The following is a 16,387-nucleotide window of genomic DNA, read 5'->3' as shown; positions in this document are numbered from 1 at the left end:
GTCGTTTACTGTCATTGCGCGCAACATTACGCACGAACGGTGCAACAGTTATGACCACTGGCGGACTCAGGGGGGTGCCCCACAGTTGAAAAATGTCTCGCTTAAGTGCCCTTTTGAGTGGCTAAAGTGCCCTTTTGAGTGGCGAAAATGAGAGGACGTGCCCTATTGGTGCCCCTCCAATGGTCTCAATTTTACCATGTGCCCCCACAGTTGAAAAACATCGCACTAAAGTGCCCTTTTGAGTGGCAAAATTAGAGGATGTGCCCTATTGGCTGCCATTCCAATGGTCTAAACTTGACCATGTGCACTGATGGGGTCCCATGTTGTGCAGTAGGTGCCCTTTTTTTCTTTTCGCCCCCCCTGCCCTTCAAACAGCCTGAGTCCACCACTGGTTATGACCCAAGCAAGATCCCTTTCTATCAAAAAGTCAACAGGTGAGCAGCTTCAACAGGTAACACCGTGGTAGCGCAGACAGGTGTGTAGGCTGCCTACCTCTTGCAGCAGTGTCTCCACCGAGCTCCTCAGCGCCGGCAGTACAGTCCCATCCTCACGTAAGAAAGCGCTGCTCTCCGGCGGGTGAAACGCGGACTTTCTCTCCGTCTCCAGCGCTTGCAGGCGGTTCTCCAGCTGATAGGTCTTGAAGTTCATCAGCAGACACACCGTTACGGAGCTCAGGGACAACATGAGACACAGGACGGTCGGGAAGCCCACCGCCGGACAGCGCAGAAGGGGCGACCTCAGAGGCGCGCATTGACGCTCTGCCTTGGACTCCCGGGCCGCTAGATCCTCCATGCTTCAGATCCCGATGAGAAGGAAATGTCTGGATTACGGATAGATAACAACGGACAGAATGATGCCTTGTTTTTAGCGATAGACAGACAGCAATGTTGCTCACGGAGCAGAGGAACTAGACAGACGTCTGTGGTGCGCAGCGCACGGACACCGATCTCTGAACAGTGCGCAGGGTTCAAAGCGCTGCGTGGAATGAGGGTCGGAACCAGAGAGAGAGACGTGCGTCTGAGAGTCTGGATGCGGACCAGAGGAGGTCCACGACCCCAGGGTGGATGGATGAGCAGGCAGGCAGCAGTCAATGAATGGATGGATGGGTCAGCCGCAGTCAGTCAAATCTCTCTCTCTCTCTCTCTCTCTCTCTCTCTCTCTCTCTCTCTCTCTCTCTCTCTCTCTCTCTCTCTCTCTCTCTCTCTCTCTCTCTCTCTCTCTCTCTCTGTCTGTCTCTCTGTCTGTCTCTCTCTCTCTCTCCCTCTCTCTCTCTCTCTCTCTCTCTCTCTCTGAAAATTGAAATGAAACGCGCCCACCCTGTTAGACCACGTGGGATGTGGCTTAAAAAGTTGGTCAAACTGTGTCTGAAGCAAAAAGTTAAACTAGGGGGTATATATCACTTCTATATATCACTTGCCACTTGTTGAGTGAGATTTTTTTTTTGGGGGGGGGGGCATGCTACACCATTTAAGAATAATACGACTGTCTTTATTGAAATTTGACGTGATCAAACATTGTTTTGAGACGATATTCTCCAAATATGCCGAATATATAATATAGTCCGTTATCTGTCCTTGGTGCTGAAATCATTTGCTTAATTTCAATAGTTGTGTTGTGTAGCGGCTGTGAGATACATTGATGATTTAGTCAGATTTTTCTTGAAAAACTCAATTAGGATAATATATAAATAAGGCCTACATCTCCTTTGGCCCTTTACTCGATTGACGATTGATTGATCTCAGCTGCCACCCTAAACCCCAACTAGCTCATTCGTTTGCAGGAAAAGCGCTATACAAATAAAAAGGTATTATTATTATTATTATTACTATTATTATAAGGTGTAATTAGATTAGATTAGATTCCGATTAGATTAAACTTTATGGTCATTGCAGAGTAGAAGTACATGCAGTGCATTTCGTTAAGCCTAAATGCGTAATATCGACAGTAAAAAAGCAAACATTTGGCACACACCAATGCTCTTCATTCTAGCTATTTTTAATCTTCTATATTACAATGTTCAGTGTCCAAGATTGGACTGATAACTTAAGGTTGGGGAATCGCTCCAAACGCAGAAGGGATCATGGATGTGGAGTGGCTCTCTGCTGCCCCCTGCTTCCCCAACACGACTACAGCACCTTTTTATAAAGGTGGTGTGTAAAATCAGTAGTTTTTACTACTGCAGTTAGATTTCAATGTTGTGTGTTTACTACTCTTCCAAATTCAGCAGAAATCCTTTTGCAGCCATATCTAAAAGGCAAGCTGACTCGAGCAGCATTGCTTATATTCACTTTTTGGACACTTTGGTACTGTTCACAGGGTTCCCACACCTTTCGAAACATCAAATCCAAGCACCTTTCAAGGACTTTCAAGACTCAATTCCCTCAAATTCAAGGACCCAACACGGCATAGTTTGAGACAGACCTCGATGAGAATGTATATAATAGGAATGACCATGAACGGTTTTCAAATCTAACGGCGTTATGTGGGTTTAAACTCTATCTAACTAATTAACCTTAGTAACTAGTATGGTTGTTTTATTCCCTTCTACATGTTACCTATAAAAAGAAATGAGAGAGAGAGAGAGAGAGAGAGAGAGAGAGAGAGAGAGAGAGAGAGAGAGAGAGAGAGAGAGAGAGGGAATTCAAGCACTTTCAATGACCCATGTCGATTTTCAAAAAACTTTAAGGCCTTGATTTTTTTTCCCTCAAATTCACAAACTTTCAAGGATTTCAAGGACCTGTGGGAACCCTGTGTTCACCACCAGGTCAAACTGACCCAGGACATTATTGGGATTTTAAAGCAATACAGAAATATATTGTCTTGATCTAAATTCCAACCAATATAGACACTCACTGAGAGGTTTATTAGGAACACTATACTAATACTGGGTAGGGTCTCTCCCTCTGCTCTCAAAACAGCCTCAGTTCTTCATGGCATTGATTCCACAAGATGTTGGAAACATTCCTTTGAGATTCTGGTCCATGATGACATGATAGCATGACTGCAGATTTTCAGGTGCACTTTCAAGCTGTGAATCTCTCGTTTTACCACATCCCAAAGGTGTTCTATTGGATTCAGATCCGGTGACTGGGAAGGCCACTGAAGAACACTGAACTCATTGTCATGTTCATGAAACCAGTTTGAGATGATGTTTGCTTTGTGACATGGCACATTATCATGCTGTAAGCAGCCATTAGAAGGTGGGTACATTGTGGCCATGAAGGGATGCACATGGTCAGCAACAATACTCAAATAAGCTGTGGTGTTCAAGAGATGATTGATTGGTAGTAACAAAACCTTCCCCACCTGAATGAATGAGAAGGTGTCCAGGGGGGTATTTCATCAACGTCGCTAAAGGAAAATCCAGGTTTATTTTTGATAAACAAGTCTCGGCTTATCATCATTTAACAATGAAAGTGTTAGTTAGTTTTTGTGATGAAACCCAACTTTATGTAACAAACCCATGAATGTGTAAGCCAAGGCCATGAAATTTAACATTGAAAACATAAATAAATGTATAATTTTTTTTTTTTCAGTAAAATGTTTCTAAACAGGTCATTTTGACCCGAACGCTACAGAAGGGTTAAGTGCACCTAAGTTAAGTAAGACAGCTGTATGTCAAGTATGTCAGCCAACCTGCTGTTACAGAATTGGGTTGGGGTTTACAGAATTGCACTGGCCCGGAAAAACACATACAAAAAATAATTCATCCCAACTGCAACCACCGCCCTTAACATTTTAAAATAGAAAGCGCATTGTTTTTCTTTTTAAACCACAACATTTTAGCTTTTTAAACACTTTTTTACTATTATTTTTAAATGACTGGACTTTTTAAATAGGCACTACACTTTATAAACACTGCTATGTCTGTCTGTTTTTATTGTATGTGACCTATGTGTGTTTTTAATGTGGAAACTGTATTCTTGAGCTGCACTTCTGCCTGTCAAAGGAGAATTTCTGTCACTGTGTGACAGACAATAAAGCAATCTGGAATCTCACCAACCCCTCCCAGTCTGTACAATACAGCTGCACACGTCTTGGGGGTGGGCTCAGGAGGTAGAGCTGGCATCTAATGATCGCAAGGTCGGCGGTTCGAACCCCGGCTGGACACATGTCAAGGTGTCCCTGGGCAAGACACTGAACCCCAAATTGCTCCCAAATGAGCGGGCCGGCGCCTTGCATGGTAGCTTGCTGCCACTGGTGTGTGAATGAGAGGCCGTCGTAAAGCGCTTTGGAATAAGGAGCTATAGAAATGGTCCGTTTACCCAGGCAGTACACCAGCATCAACCAGACAGAACACACACACATACCAACCAGGCAGGACACACAGATATGAACCAGGCAGGACACACAGATATGAACCAGGCAGGACACACAGATATCAACCAGACAGAACACACAGATATCAACCAGACAGAACACACAGATATGAACCAGACAGAACACACAGATATCAACCAGACAGAACACACAGATATGAACCAGACAGAACACACAGATATCAACCAGGCAGGACACACAGATATCAACCAGGCAGAACACACAGATATCAACCAGGCAGAACACACAGATATCAACCAGACAGAACACACAGATATCAACCAGGCAGGACACACAGATATGAACCAGGCAGGACACACAAATATCAACCAGGCAGAACACACAGATATCAACCAGACAGAACACACAGATATCAACCAGGCAGGACACACAGATATCAACCAGGCAGGACACACAGATATCAACCAGGCAGGACACACAGATATCAACCAGGCAGAACACACAGATATCAACCAGACAGGACACACAGATATCAACCAGACAGAACACACAGATATGAACCAGGCAGAACACACAGATATCAACCAGGCAGGACACACAGATATCAACCAGACAGAACACACAGATATCAACCAGGCAGAACACACAGATATCAACCAGGCAGGACACGCAGATATGAACCAGGCAGGACACACAGATATCAACCAGACAGGAGACACAGATATCAACCAGACAGAACACACAGATATGAACCAGGCAGGACACACAGATTCCTTTACAAGTTTTATTATTGAGAAAACGCACACAGTGATGTGTATAAAACTGCAAAAGGGCACTGGAACAGAAACTGTACAAACGCTGCTAGCTAGGATAAGTTAACACTGACGAACAGGACAGGAGGGAGGGAGGAGGGAGGAGGGGAGGGAGATGGGGAGGGAGATGGGGAGGGAGGGAGGGGGGGAGGGAGGACTGATACAGTCAGGTAAACATCTCTCCTGGAGAGGCTGAAGTAGGGCGGCAGGTGGCGCAGATGTCACGGCGACGGTTGTCACGGCGACAGGCAGGCGGGGGGGGGGTCACTTCCTGCTGGCTTTGCGGAGGCAGGAGAAGAAGGGGTGTTTGAAGGCCTGGTCCATGCTGAGCCGCCGGGCCGGGTCGTACTCCAACATCCTCTGGATCAGGTCAAACAGCTGCTCATGGTCCGGACTCTGGGACGTCATGTATTGCTGGAGGGGAGGAGGAGAGAGGGGAGGGGAGAGAGGGGGAAGAGGAGAGAGGAGGAGAGAAGAGGAGAGGAGGGGGGAGAGAAGAGGAGAGGAAGAGAGAGGAGGGGGAGGGGAGAGAGGAGGGGAGAGAGGAGGGGGGAGAGGGGAGAGAGGAGAGAGGAGGGGGAGGGGGAGGGGAGAGAGGAGGGGGAGAGGAGAGGAGAGAGGGAAAGCAGAGTGAGACCCTTTCTGTTCATCAACACACACAGGACAGACAACAGTGATCCAGGGAGATGCTTCTACCTCGTGTCTTTGAGGTCATTTTCCAGTTCAATTCCACATTTTTAATAAAGGTTTTAATAAAGGTCATGAAGGCTCCTGTCAGCGGTCCCGTCAGCTCCAGGTGCTTCTCTTACCTTGAGGGGTTTGCAGTTCTTCCTGACGTACCTCCCAGAGGAGCTGTGCACGTCCCAGTCCAGCTTGTAATGGTGGACGTAGCGCCGCTTCCTGAGGGGGAGAGAGACGGGCGTCACGCACCTCAACCAACTGACAGCCTTAACCTCTACCAACTGACAACTGAATAGCTAGTTTTTCGACAGTGTAACAATCGGGCATTGATTTGAACCACAGGTGACACGTACCTGGTTTTCTGCAGGAGATGGACAGGCATGGGGCCCAGCACTCTCTCCATCATAGCCAGGTGCTCTTTACTGTCGTGGGTCTGAGAGAGAGAGAGAGAGAGAGAGAGAGAGAGAGAGAGAGAGAGAGAGAGAGAGAGAAATAAAGAGGGGTAAGTGAAACAGAATATGGCCGGCTCTACCAAGCTCATCTCTCAGAGAACACAAGTTGGTCCGAGGTCAAAGGTCGTCTCAGCAAAAATACGGACGCCAGAAATACCTCAGATACGCTGCATAACCCAAAAAAAACATTAATAAAAAAACTAAAACAACATTGCTGTGTGTGTGTGTGTGTGTGTGTGTGTGTGTGTGTGTGAAAGCCAGACGCCCACAGACCTGGAACAGCGTTGATCCCAGGTAGTACTCCAGCAGAATGCACCCCAGGCTCCACACGTCACAGCTGTGGTCCCAGCCCAGATCTACACACACACACAAGCAGAGGAGAAGGGAGGAGAGGTTAGGTCCCAGTCCTCTTCCAGGATACACACATTTATCAGCAGAGGAGGGGAGAGGGGAGGGGGGGGAGAGGGGAGCAGGGGGGAGAGGAGAGAGGAGAGGAGAGGAGAGGAGAGGGGAGGAGGGGAGGGGAGAGGAGAGGAGGGGAGGGGAGGGGAGGGGAGAGAGATCCCAGCCCAGATCTGCCCAGATACACACATTCATCAGCACTGGCAGCCAGGAGGCCGTACGCACATGGAAACTCACACCTCCGCAAATAAGTCTTCTGTTACTACCGTTACTACGGTTACTACTGCTTTACATATCTGGGGAGACCTCGGAAAACCCTCAAACAAGTGTGTGTGTGTGTGTGTCTGACCCAGGATCACCTCCACGGCGTGGTAGTATATGTGTGTGTGTGTGTGTGTGTGTGTGTGTGTGTGTGTGTCTTACCCAGGATGACCTCCGGGGCGCGGTAGTGCCTGGTAGACACCACGGAGGTGTGTGTGTGTGTGTGTGTGTGTGTGTGCGTCTTACCCAGGATGACCTCCGGGGCGCGGTAGTGCCTGGTAGACACCACGGAGGTGTGTGTGTGTGTGTGTGTGTGTGTGTGTGTGTGTGTGTGTGTGTGTGTGTGTGTCGTACCCAGGATGACCTCCGGGGCGCGGTAGTGTCTGGTAGACACCACGGAGGTGTGGTGTTCGTGCTCGTAGGTGGCGTTGCCAAAGTCCACCACCTTCACATCAGGGCTCTTCAGGGTCCGCTCGTCCCGCCTCTGAGGGGACGAGGGGGGGGTGGAGGAGAGGGGGGGGGGAGAAGATTACAAATGTTTAACCCAAGGCTGATAAACACACCTGATGACACAGGGGGGGGGGGGGTATACCATCAACGTCGGTAAAGTAAAAATCCAGGCTTTTTTTTTTTATATAAGTCTCGCAAGACCTGATCAGAATAAGCCTGGATTTACCTTTAGCGACGTTCATGGAATACCCCCCTGGTTTGGGTCTCTGGCGGGAGGGAGGGGTGGAGGGAAGGAGGGGTGGAGGGATGGAGAGGTGGATGGAGGGGTGGAGGGACTGATGGAGGGAGGGATGGAGGGAGGGATGGACAGATGGAGGGGTCTCTCACCATGGTGGGGTTGTACTGCAGGTCGTAGTCGGAGTCCACAAACAGGATGTTCTCTGGCTTCAGGTCCGTGTGTGTGAGCTTGTTCTTATGCAGGACTGGAACAGACAGGGTCAGACAGCAGCAGGGTAAAAAAAAGGCTACAGTGAGTGACTTTCATCCAGGTCTTCTGACGCTGGTTTTCTGTGTGTACCCCATGTACAAAAGAAGAGATTTGGCGAGGCTGCATTCTCATTTTATGCACTCAGATTGTGGAATGCACTGCCAATTTACATTAGGGATGCAACCTCAGCAAATACTGTATGTTCAAGTCAAGACTAAAAACCCATCTGTTTAATATTGCCTTTAAATGACTAAATAATTCAATTATAATTATCTAATGATTGGAGCACTTTGAGCTGCAACGTTTGCAGGAAAAGTGCTATACAAATAAAAATTATTTTAAAAAAATAAAAGATTTTTTTTGTTATTATTATTATTATTACAGGACAAACACACCGGCCAATTACACCTCCTTAAGAGAAAGTAATGACAGCTCGAAAACGGAAACGCTATTTCAATGTCCAAATGACTGTTTGGATGTGCACTCGCATATGAAGCACTTGTTAGGAGAAAAGCACAAACATTGTTGGGTCGTAGAATTTAGAATCTGCCGTTTAGCAGACGCTTTTAATCCAAAGCGGCTTACAATTACTAATTACAGGGACATTCTCCCTGGAGTAACTGAGGGCTAAGTGCCTTACTCAAGGACACACTAGTGGTGGTGTTCCCAGGTCTTACTCAAGGACACACTAGTGGTGGTGGTCCCAGGTCTTACTCAAGGACACACTAGTGGTGGTGTTCCCAGGTCTTACTCAAGGACACACTAGTGGTGGTGGTCCCAGGTCTTACTCAAGGACACACTAGTGGTGGTGGTCCCAGGTCTTACTCAAGGACACACTAGTGGTGGTGTTCCCAGGTCTTACTCAAGGACACACTAGTGGTGGTGTTTCCAGGTCTTACTCAAGGACACACTAGTGGTGGTGGTCCCAGGTCTTACTCAAGGACACACTAGTGGTGGTGTTCCCAGGTCTTACTCAAGGACACACTAGTGGTGGTGTTCCCAGGTCTTACTCAAGGACACACTAGTGGTGGTGGTCCCAGGTCTTACTCAAGGACACACTAGTAGCCCCGCGGTGGTGTAGCGGTCTACGCACTGGCCGCTAGTGCATGCTGCCCACCGGGGCCGGGGTTCGTATCCCGGCTCGCCAGATCCAGATATGGCCGAGGCACACGGGAAGCGGCATATTGGCCGGCCGCTTCCGAGGGGGGTATAGGAGTATTTCTGGACTAGGATCCGTCGCGCAACACCGCCCCCTGGGTGCCGGAATAACGGTACTGGGCTCGAGGAGCCAGTCAGCCTAGTCTGCCTGGCGCCCTCCTCTGGGACTGCCGGCCACGGGGTCGTGCGGCGGATCCTATGCAATAGGCAGGGGATAATTGGATGCTAAGTTGGGTTAAATTGGCTACCAAATTGGGTGAAAAAGGGATAAAATCTGAAAAACAAATTAAAAAAAAAAAAAAAGAAAAAAGGACACACTAGTGGTGGTGTTCCCAGGTCTTACTCAAGGACACACTAGTGGTGGTGTTCCCAGGTCTTACTCAAGGACACACTAGTGGTGGTGTTCCCAGGTCTTACTCAAGGACACACTAGTGGTGGTGGTCCCAGGTCTTACTCAAGGACACACTAGTGGTGGTGTTTCCAGGTCTTACTCAAGGACACACTAGTGGTGGTAGTGGTGTTTCAGGCAGGATTCGACACAACCTTCCGATCGCCGGTCCAACTCACTATCCACTAGACCACCACTCTCATATAAAGCACTAGGAGAGGAGAGGAAAGCCCAAACGTGGTCGGGGGTCGTCCTACTCACATCTGACTGCCTTGACGGTCTGGAAGGCGATGGTCCTGATGTGGTCGACGGGGAAGGGCTGGAAGCTGTTCTCCTTCAGGAAGTCGTAGGTGCTCAGGCCCAGCAGCTCAAACGCTATACACACGTGACCGTGGTGGTCGAACCAGTCCAGCATCCTCACACACGCACTGGAGGGGAGGGGAGGAGAGGAGGGGAGGGGAGAGGAGAGAGGTGGATAGAGGAGAGGAGAGGGGTGGAGAGGAGGGGAGGGGTGGAGAGAGGAGAGGAGAGGAGAGAGGTGGATAGAGGAGAGGAGAGGGGTGGAGAGGAGGGGAGGGGTGGAGAGGAGGGGAGGGGTGGAGAGGGGAGGGGGGAGGGGAGGGTAGGAGAGGAGAGGAGAGGGGTGGAGAGAGGAGAGGAGAGGGGTGGAGAGGAGGGGAGGGGTGGAGAGAGGAGAGGAGAGAGGTGGATAGAGGAGAGGAGAGGGGTGGAGAGGAGGGGAGGGGTGGAGAGGAGGGGAGGGGTGGAGAGGAGGGGAGGAGGAGAGGGGAGGGGAGGGTAGGAGAGGAGAGGAGAGGGGTGGAGAGGAGAGGGGTGGAGAGGAGAGAGAAGAGGGGAGGAGGAGGAGGAGAGAGGAGAGGAGAGAGGTGGAGAGAGGAGAGGAGAGGGGTGGAGAGGAGAGGAGGGTAGGGGAGGATAAGAGGAGAGGAGAGAAGAGAAGAGGAGAGGAGAGGGGAGAGGAGGGAGGAGAGGGGAGATGGAAGGAGAGGAGAGATGGAAGGAGGGGAGGGAGGAGAGATAGGAGAAGAGAGGGGTGGAGAGGGGAGAGGGGAGGGAGAGGAGATTAGCAGGTCACATGGAACAGGTGGTGATACGTCTTTAACCTCGCCTAACCTTCGCCCGACCGAACACTGATGATTCGACAAACGGAGTGTTCATGTGTGAACTGCCTGTCACCCTTATCTCAGGTGGCGTCAGGACTGGGGGACTTGGCTGGGGGGGGGGTGTGTGTGTTAACTCACTATCTCCTGTTACAGTCCAGGGAGTTCATCTGCTCCAGCACCTCCACCTCAGACATGGCTGCCTCTCTGTAGCGCTCCAGGTTCTTAATGATCTTCAACGCCACACGAGCGCCATCTCTGAGACAACAACACACACACCATGAACCACAGCCTCTACCACACACACCATGAACCACAGCCTCTACCACACACACACACACACACACACACACACACAATGAACCCCAGCCTCTAACACACACACACCATGAACCACAACCTCTACCACACACACACCATGAACCACAGCCTCTACCACACACACACACCATGAACCACAGCCTCTACCACACACACACACACTCTACCACACACACACCATGAACCACAACCTCTACCACACACACACACCATGAACCACAGCCTCTACCACACACACACACACCATGAACCAGTCTCTACCACACACACACACACACACCATGAACCCCAGCCTCTAACACACACACACCATGAACCACAACCTCTACCACACACACACACACCATGAACCACAACCTCTACCACACACACACCATGAACCACAGCCTCTACCACACACACACACCATGAACCACAGCCTCTACCACACACACACCATGAACCACAACCTCTACCACACACACACCATGAACCACAGTCTCTACCACACACACACCATGAACCACAACCTCTACCATACACACACCATGAACCACAGCCTCTACCACACACACACACCAACAAACACCATGAACCATACAGCCAACACACACACACACACACACACACACACACACAATGAACCACACACACCAACACACACCATGAACCACACACACACCACCACACACCATGAACCACAGCCTCTACCACACACACACCATGAACCACAGCCTCTACCACACACACACACACCAACAAACACCATGAACCATACAGCCAACACACACACACACACACACAATGAACCACACACACCAACACACACCATGAACCACACACACAACACCACACACAATGAACCACACAGCCACCAACACACACACACACACACACACACACACACAATGAACCACACAGCCACCAACACACACACACACAATGAACCACACAGCCACCAACACAAACACGCCATGAACCACACAGCCGCCACCACCACACACATGGATGTTCAAATCATATTAATTCATATAGTCACCTTCTTAGTCATATTTTATGTATGTACTTTTATTACCCTTAAGTCATATATGTATAATCATATTTTCAAGTTGAGAAAAACAGAATAATAAGAACCAATACATATAGCCTATATAAATAATAATTGAATATTTTTTATTTTATTTTTGTACATTTTTGTAAAATAATATAGAAGACGAGAGTTGAGAGATGTGATTTAGGCAAATACATTTCTCAAAAGTGACGAGACATTATTTTAAGAAGGTGATGACATCCATTTTTTTAAGAGACTAAACAGAGAGGAGGAGAACACACGTGGATGTTCTAATCAGATTCATTCATATATCCATTATTTTGTTAAAGAGACTTACTTTGAGTGATCAATGCATTCCACGACCTTCCCAAAGGCGCCCTCTCCTAGCGTGCCCACCACCTCATCTACAGGGAGAGAGGCCTAGTCAGACACACAGGAGGGGCGGGGGAGGTCTACACCCTGACACACTGACTGTGTGTAACATTACCACTGTCTGAGACTAGACGGGACACACACCACCGTACATTACTACTAGGACTTCAAATCCTAAACTAGTCAACATTTAAAACACTACTAATAATCGTTTAACTCGGCTCAATACTAAAGTGGTTATGTTTGTAGTCTTTAGGCAACAGTAGTAGTACACCATGAAAAACAAAAACAACAAAGAAGAGAAGAGAGAGAGGGGAGAGAGGTAGAGATAGAGGAGGTTGACAGAGATAAAAAAAGGTATATGTTTCTATACATCTCGCTCTCAGCATGTCTCCACTGTGATAGACCAGGTGACCCTCCTCATCATCCTCAAAACTCCTGGATCTTTTCCTGCTCCTGCGATGAAGGCTCCTCTGCTGGGCCCAGCAACCACCATCATCATCATCATCATCATCACCAGCAGCATCATCATCATCATCATCATAACCAGCGGCCACCAGAACACCACCAGGACCAGCACAACGCGCCATTCATTCAACCAGCGGAGGAGGTGAGGTGAGAGGGGAGGTTGGGGGGGAGAGATTCGTCAGCCAGCGGGGAGACCACGGGCGAGCAGCGTATTCAATATTCAGACCCAGAGAAAGGCAAAGGGACGCCACCACATAGTGTGCGTTACAGAAGGAAACACATGGCAAACAGGATGTTCAGATGAGAGGTTTTTCTCACAAAGTGAGGCAAAAAAAAAAAAAAGAATATATATATCACAGTGTACTAGATATTGTATTATATTCACTTTGTTTGTCTTGTCAGTAACAGTATCCTTTCTTACTGTCAATCTCCAGTAGTCTAAAGCCTTATTTTAACTAGATATATTTCCAGGTGTTACGATACAGTTTCTACCTATTGATAGTTACTACAGTAACTAAAGACCAATATAAAAAATCATAGGATCAACATTAAATTGTCCCTGGCTACCTCGTCATATCAAAACACGATGATTACTCTGGATCACGTTACTGCAGTATGTCCCTACTCGACTAGTTACACTTAACTCCTGTGACGCATACTGAATACTAGGAACATTGATGACTATGGCACAGAGAGAGAAACAGAGAGACAAACAGAGAGGTGGGGAGCTCAGGGGGGACGGGTGCAGAGGGGGGGTCTCATACCGAGTAGGAGCGCTGCTGTTGCTGGGGGGACGGGCTGCGTCTGCGTCCTCTGCCTCGCTGCTGCGTGTGGCGGCTGGCGTGCTCGCTGCGCCCGCTGCGCCCGCTCTGCCCGCTGCGGCCCGAGGACTTGCTGTAGTGGTGCCAGTCGCGGTCCGGGTCTGGGTCCGGCTCCTGGTCCCGCTCCCGGTCCGGCTCCTGCTGACAGGCCGTCCTGCCCCGGCGCTCGTCCAGGCTGGCGTCGGGCCCGCCACCACCGCCACCACGCCGCTCCGGAGACTCCAGACTCCTCGGGTCTAGTCTGGCGTTCAGGCTGCGGCTCTCCAGCCAACGCCTGGAAACAAACAGTCAACAGAGGGAGAGAGAGAGAAAAAGAGAGAGAGAGAGAGAGAGAGAGAGAGAGAAACACAGAGCTCAGTGACGCAGAGACACGGCTAACCGACCCCACCTACCCTGAGGACACCGAGGCTGCAGATGAAATGGTCAGTGCGGGGGTCGGCGTCGACATCCTATCCCGAGGAGTGTTTTAGGTATCGTGTTTAATTAGCGGCCGCGTACGAGGTGTGAAATTATACAGCGGCCATTAAAGCGAACACCCCAAAAATGTTTTCCGTGTGATTACGGTAAGGGAAAAGTTTCGTTTGTTGTTTTTTTTCCTCACAAATTGTAAGATGTCAGTGGACAACCTCTGTAGAGTATCGGGGGGGGGGGAAATGCGCAGCCTGGCTGTGTTCTCTCGCCGACACACGCACAGGTAGCAGGTGCTGTGACAGTTATTGATTGGCTCTGGGATGAAGCCTTGACGCCTTTCAACAGGCAGAGGGGGAATGTAATCGGAGTGTCGCCCCAGGGAGCCCAGGGACTCTGGTGTCACCCCTCTACCAAAAAAAGGCATGCCTCTCTGGGGGATTTATTATTAGAGCCACCCCTCCATCCCTACCTAGCAACTTCCACCTACTGGGGGAACCACAACCGGGTTCCAGTTGAGAATATACGTATGAAACCATATCAATCATACTATCAACAATACTATAAGGAAACTAGACAGGAACAATACATGTGGAAATCGGGGGGGGGGGGTGGATTTGATGGCAGACAGGATGTCTGCTAGGTGTGCGCATTCATCTGACGCAAAGGACGCAGGAGAGAGAGTGATAAGATGTTTACATATGTAAAGTGTCCATGAATGTAACCGACTGTCATCATTATTACAACCCAGTATACAAATCAGTCTGTCTTGATTCGTTTGCGTTAACATTGACAGCCCTGACTAAAACATTGTTCGATGCTACACCAGTGTTTCCTCTATATGCATTTATTCGTGGCGGGCCGCCACAAATACATTTTCTCCGCCACTAATTGATTCAGTCCACTTTATGACCGGAGAACAGAAAAAAATCAGATTGAAGCTAGTTTAGGCCGCTTTCAGACCTACATTTCGTTCCGATTTAGGATGTAGTAAGTTACAATATGTTACAATGTTGCAATTAACCTCGTCGGCGACGCGCTTGCAAAACTGTTTTGTGATTGGTCCGAATTTAGCGGGACATTTGGATTTCTGGAAATCCCTTCCCTCTCTTCGCCCGTCCCTTTAATCCCGTAAGCGTATCCTAATCGAAAATGCAACATCATCAGCGACGACCTTGGGTTCTTGCATTTACTGCTGTTCTGTGGTTCATGTTCTTATACCAGTGCTCAGTATAGAGTATTTTAAATGAACATTCGTAATGTAGTCTAGTCTCTGATGTTCATGGTCAACTAAATCAGGCTATTTTGTGAAACAAATAATGTTTGTAAATAAACATTGATGGAATACCCCCCTGCTCTCTCACTCCCTCACATACAGCTCTAACAGACAGTAACCAGATACAGGCCTAGTTTTTAATCATTTATCAACACAGAGTGATAGTACCAACTAGGTAGTGACAACACAGCAATTTGTCACAACTTCACTCAAGGGCAGGTAAATCGAGGCGGCCAAGTCTAAAAGAAGACAAGTCATCCCCTTCAGGACTCGGGGTATCATTCGACTTATTTATAAAACGATTGGCTATCGTTTTACACCTAGGCGCTATGTTTAGCTATAAATCATATGGTGTCAAATGTATATCCGCCCTCAGTTGGTGGAGTGACATTCGTTGATGATGATTTCTCGGGTGCCTTGTTGTGACAGCTGAAATGGAGTCACAGGGGCGGAGTGAGGAGAGGGGGCACAGGGGTGGGGTGGGGCGGGGGGGGAGGGGAGAGGGGGCAGAGGGGTGAATGGGGGTGGGGAGAGGGGGCATAGGGGTGGGGGGGGAGAATGGGGGTGGGGAGAGCAGAGTAGCTTTACTTACCTGTCATTTGTTTTGTGGTGGTCATGTCTTCTAGACTTGTTCTCCCTCTCGCTGCTGTGGGAGTCTCGTCGTCTCCTCCTCTTCCCGCCCTCCTCCCAGCCCCCCCGGTCTCCCTCCTCCCAGTCCCCCCGGTCCCTCACCCAGGCACCCGGAGAACGGGAACGCATCCGCTTGGCCTGCCGCATGATCTGCCACACAAGTCATGAATGTTCCCATTTTAGCAGTTAGTTAGGCAACAACAACAACAACAAGAATGTTCACAACAACAACAACAAGAATGTTCACAACAACAACATGAATGCAGTTGTTAGGCAACAACAACAACAACAACAACAACCCATTGATCCGTTTTACAAGCAGGCATGAAGCTCAAACAATTCTTCTTACTACTGTAATTTCCATCTCTCTCTCTCTCTGTCTCTACCTCTCTACTCTCTCTCTCTCTCTCTGTCTCTACCTCTCTCTCTCTACCTGTCTCCCTCTCTCTCTGTCTCCCTCTCTCTCTCTTCTCTCTCTCTGTCTCTACCTCTCTCTCTCTCTACCTCTCTACCTCTGTCTCTGTCTCTCTCTGTCTCTCTCTCTCTCTACTCTCTCTCTCTGTCTCTA

At 48.9% G+C, this 16,387-nt stretch overlaps 2 protein-coding genes across 4 annotated transcripts in view; both read right to left on the bottom strand.

Annotated features, from left to right (window-relative positions):
* The window catches only part of LOC308153228 (uncharacterized protein), a gene marked incomplete at both ends in the record, with an annotated part of 23,748 nt that extends 22,956 nt beyond the window's left edge, over positions 1-792 (bottom strand). Inside the window, one exon of the mRNA XM_080526312.1 lies at positions 493-792. Coding sequence (XP_080382438.1) covers positions 493-792 — 300 coding nt within the window. The remainder of the gene's footprint in view (positions 1-492) is intronic.
* Positions 793-5,098: 4,306 nt separating this feature from the next.
* Positions 5,099-13,569, bottom strand: LOC308153626 (dual specificity protein kinase CLK4-like). 3 transcript variants are annotated; one of them, XM_080526813.1, is made up of 11 exons: positions 13,449-13,569; positions 12,590-12,689; positions 12,182-12,248; positions 10,635-10,751; positions 9,634-9,800; positions 7,727-7,821; positions 7,244-7,373; positions 6,500-6,582; positions 6,128-6,207; positions 5,903-5,993; positions 5,099-5,507 (listed from the first exon to the last, which is right to left on the bottom strand). In XM_080526813.1, exons 2-11 carry the CDS (start codon positions 12,603-12,605, stop codon positions 5,358-5,360), a joined length of 996 nt encoding a protein of 331 aa, XP_080382939.1. In that variant the 5' UTR covers positions 12,606-12,689; positions 13,449-13,569; the 3' UTR covers positions 5,099-5,357. The 3 variants fall into 3 exon arrangements, with proteins under 3 accessions (XP_080382939.1, XP_080382940.1, XP_080382938.1); XM_080526814.1 differs by lacking the exon at positions 13,449-13,569 and having other exon boundaries at positions 12,560-13,371; XM_080526812.1 differs by lacking the exon at positions 13,449-13,569 and having other exon boundaries at positions 12,590-13,371.
* Between the last annotated feature and the right edge of the window lie 2,818 nt (positions 13,570-16,387).

The sequence above is a fragment of the Nansenia antarctica genome (genome assembly GCF_963989245.1).
Source record: "Nansenia antarctica genome assembly, chromosome: 3".
Lineage (NCBI taxonomy): Eukaryota > Metazoa > Chordata > Actinopteri > Argentiniformes > Microstomatidae > Nansenia > Nansenia antarctica.
Note: the sequence above shows the minus strand (reverse complement) of the source record. Positions and strands in the feature narration are given on the sequence as shown.

Coding starts and splice junctions, on each gene's coding strand:
- LOC308153626 (XM_080526814.1), bottom strand. CDS start 12,806: ATGGCGCGTTGTGCTGGTCCTGGTGGTGTTCTGGTGGCCGCTGGTTAT. Junction 9,801..10,634: donor CTGGACTGTAACAGGAGATA/GTGAGTTAACAC, acceptor CCTCCCCTCCAG/TGCGTGTGTGAGGATGCTGG. Junction 7,822..9,633: donor GACCGTCAAGGCAGTCAGAT/GTGAGTAGGACG, acceptor TGTCTGTTCCAG/TCCTGCATAAGAACAAGCTC.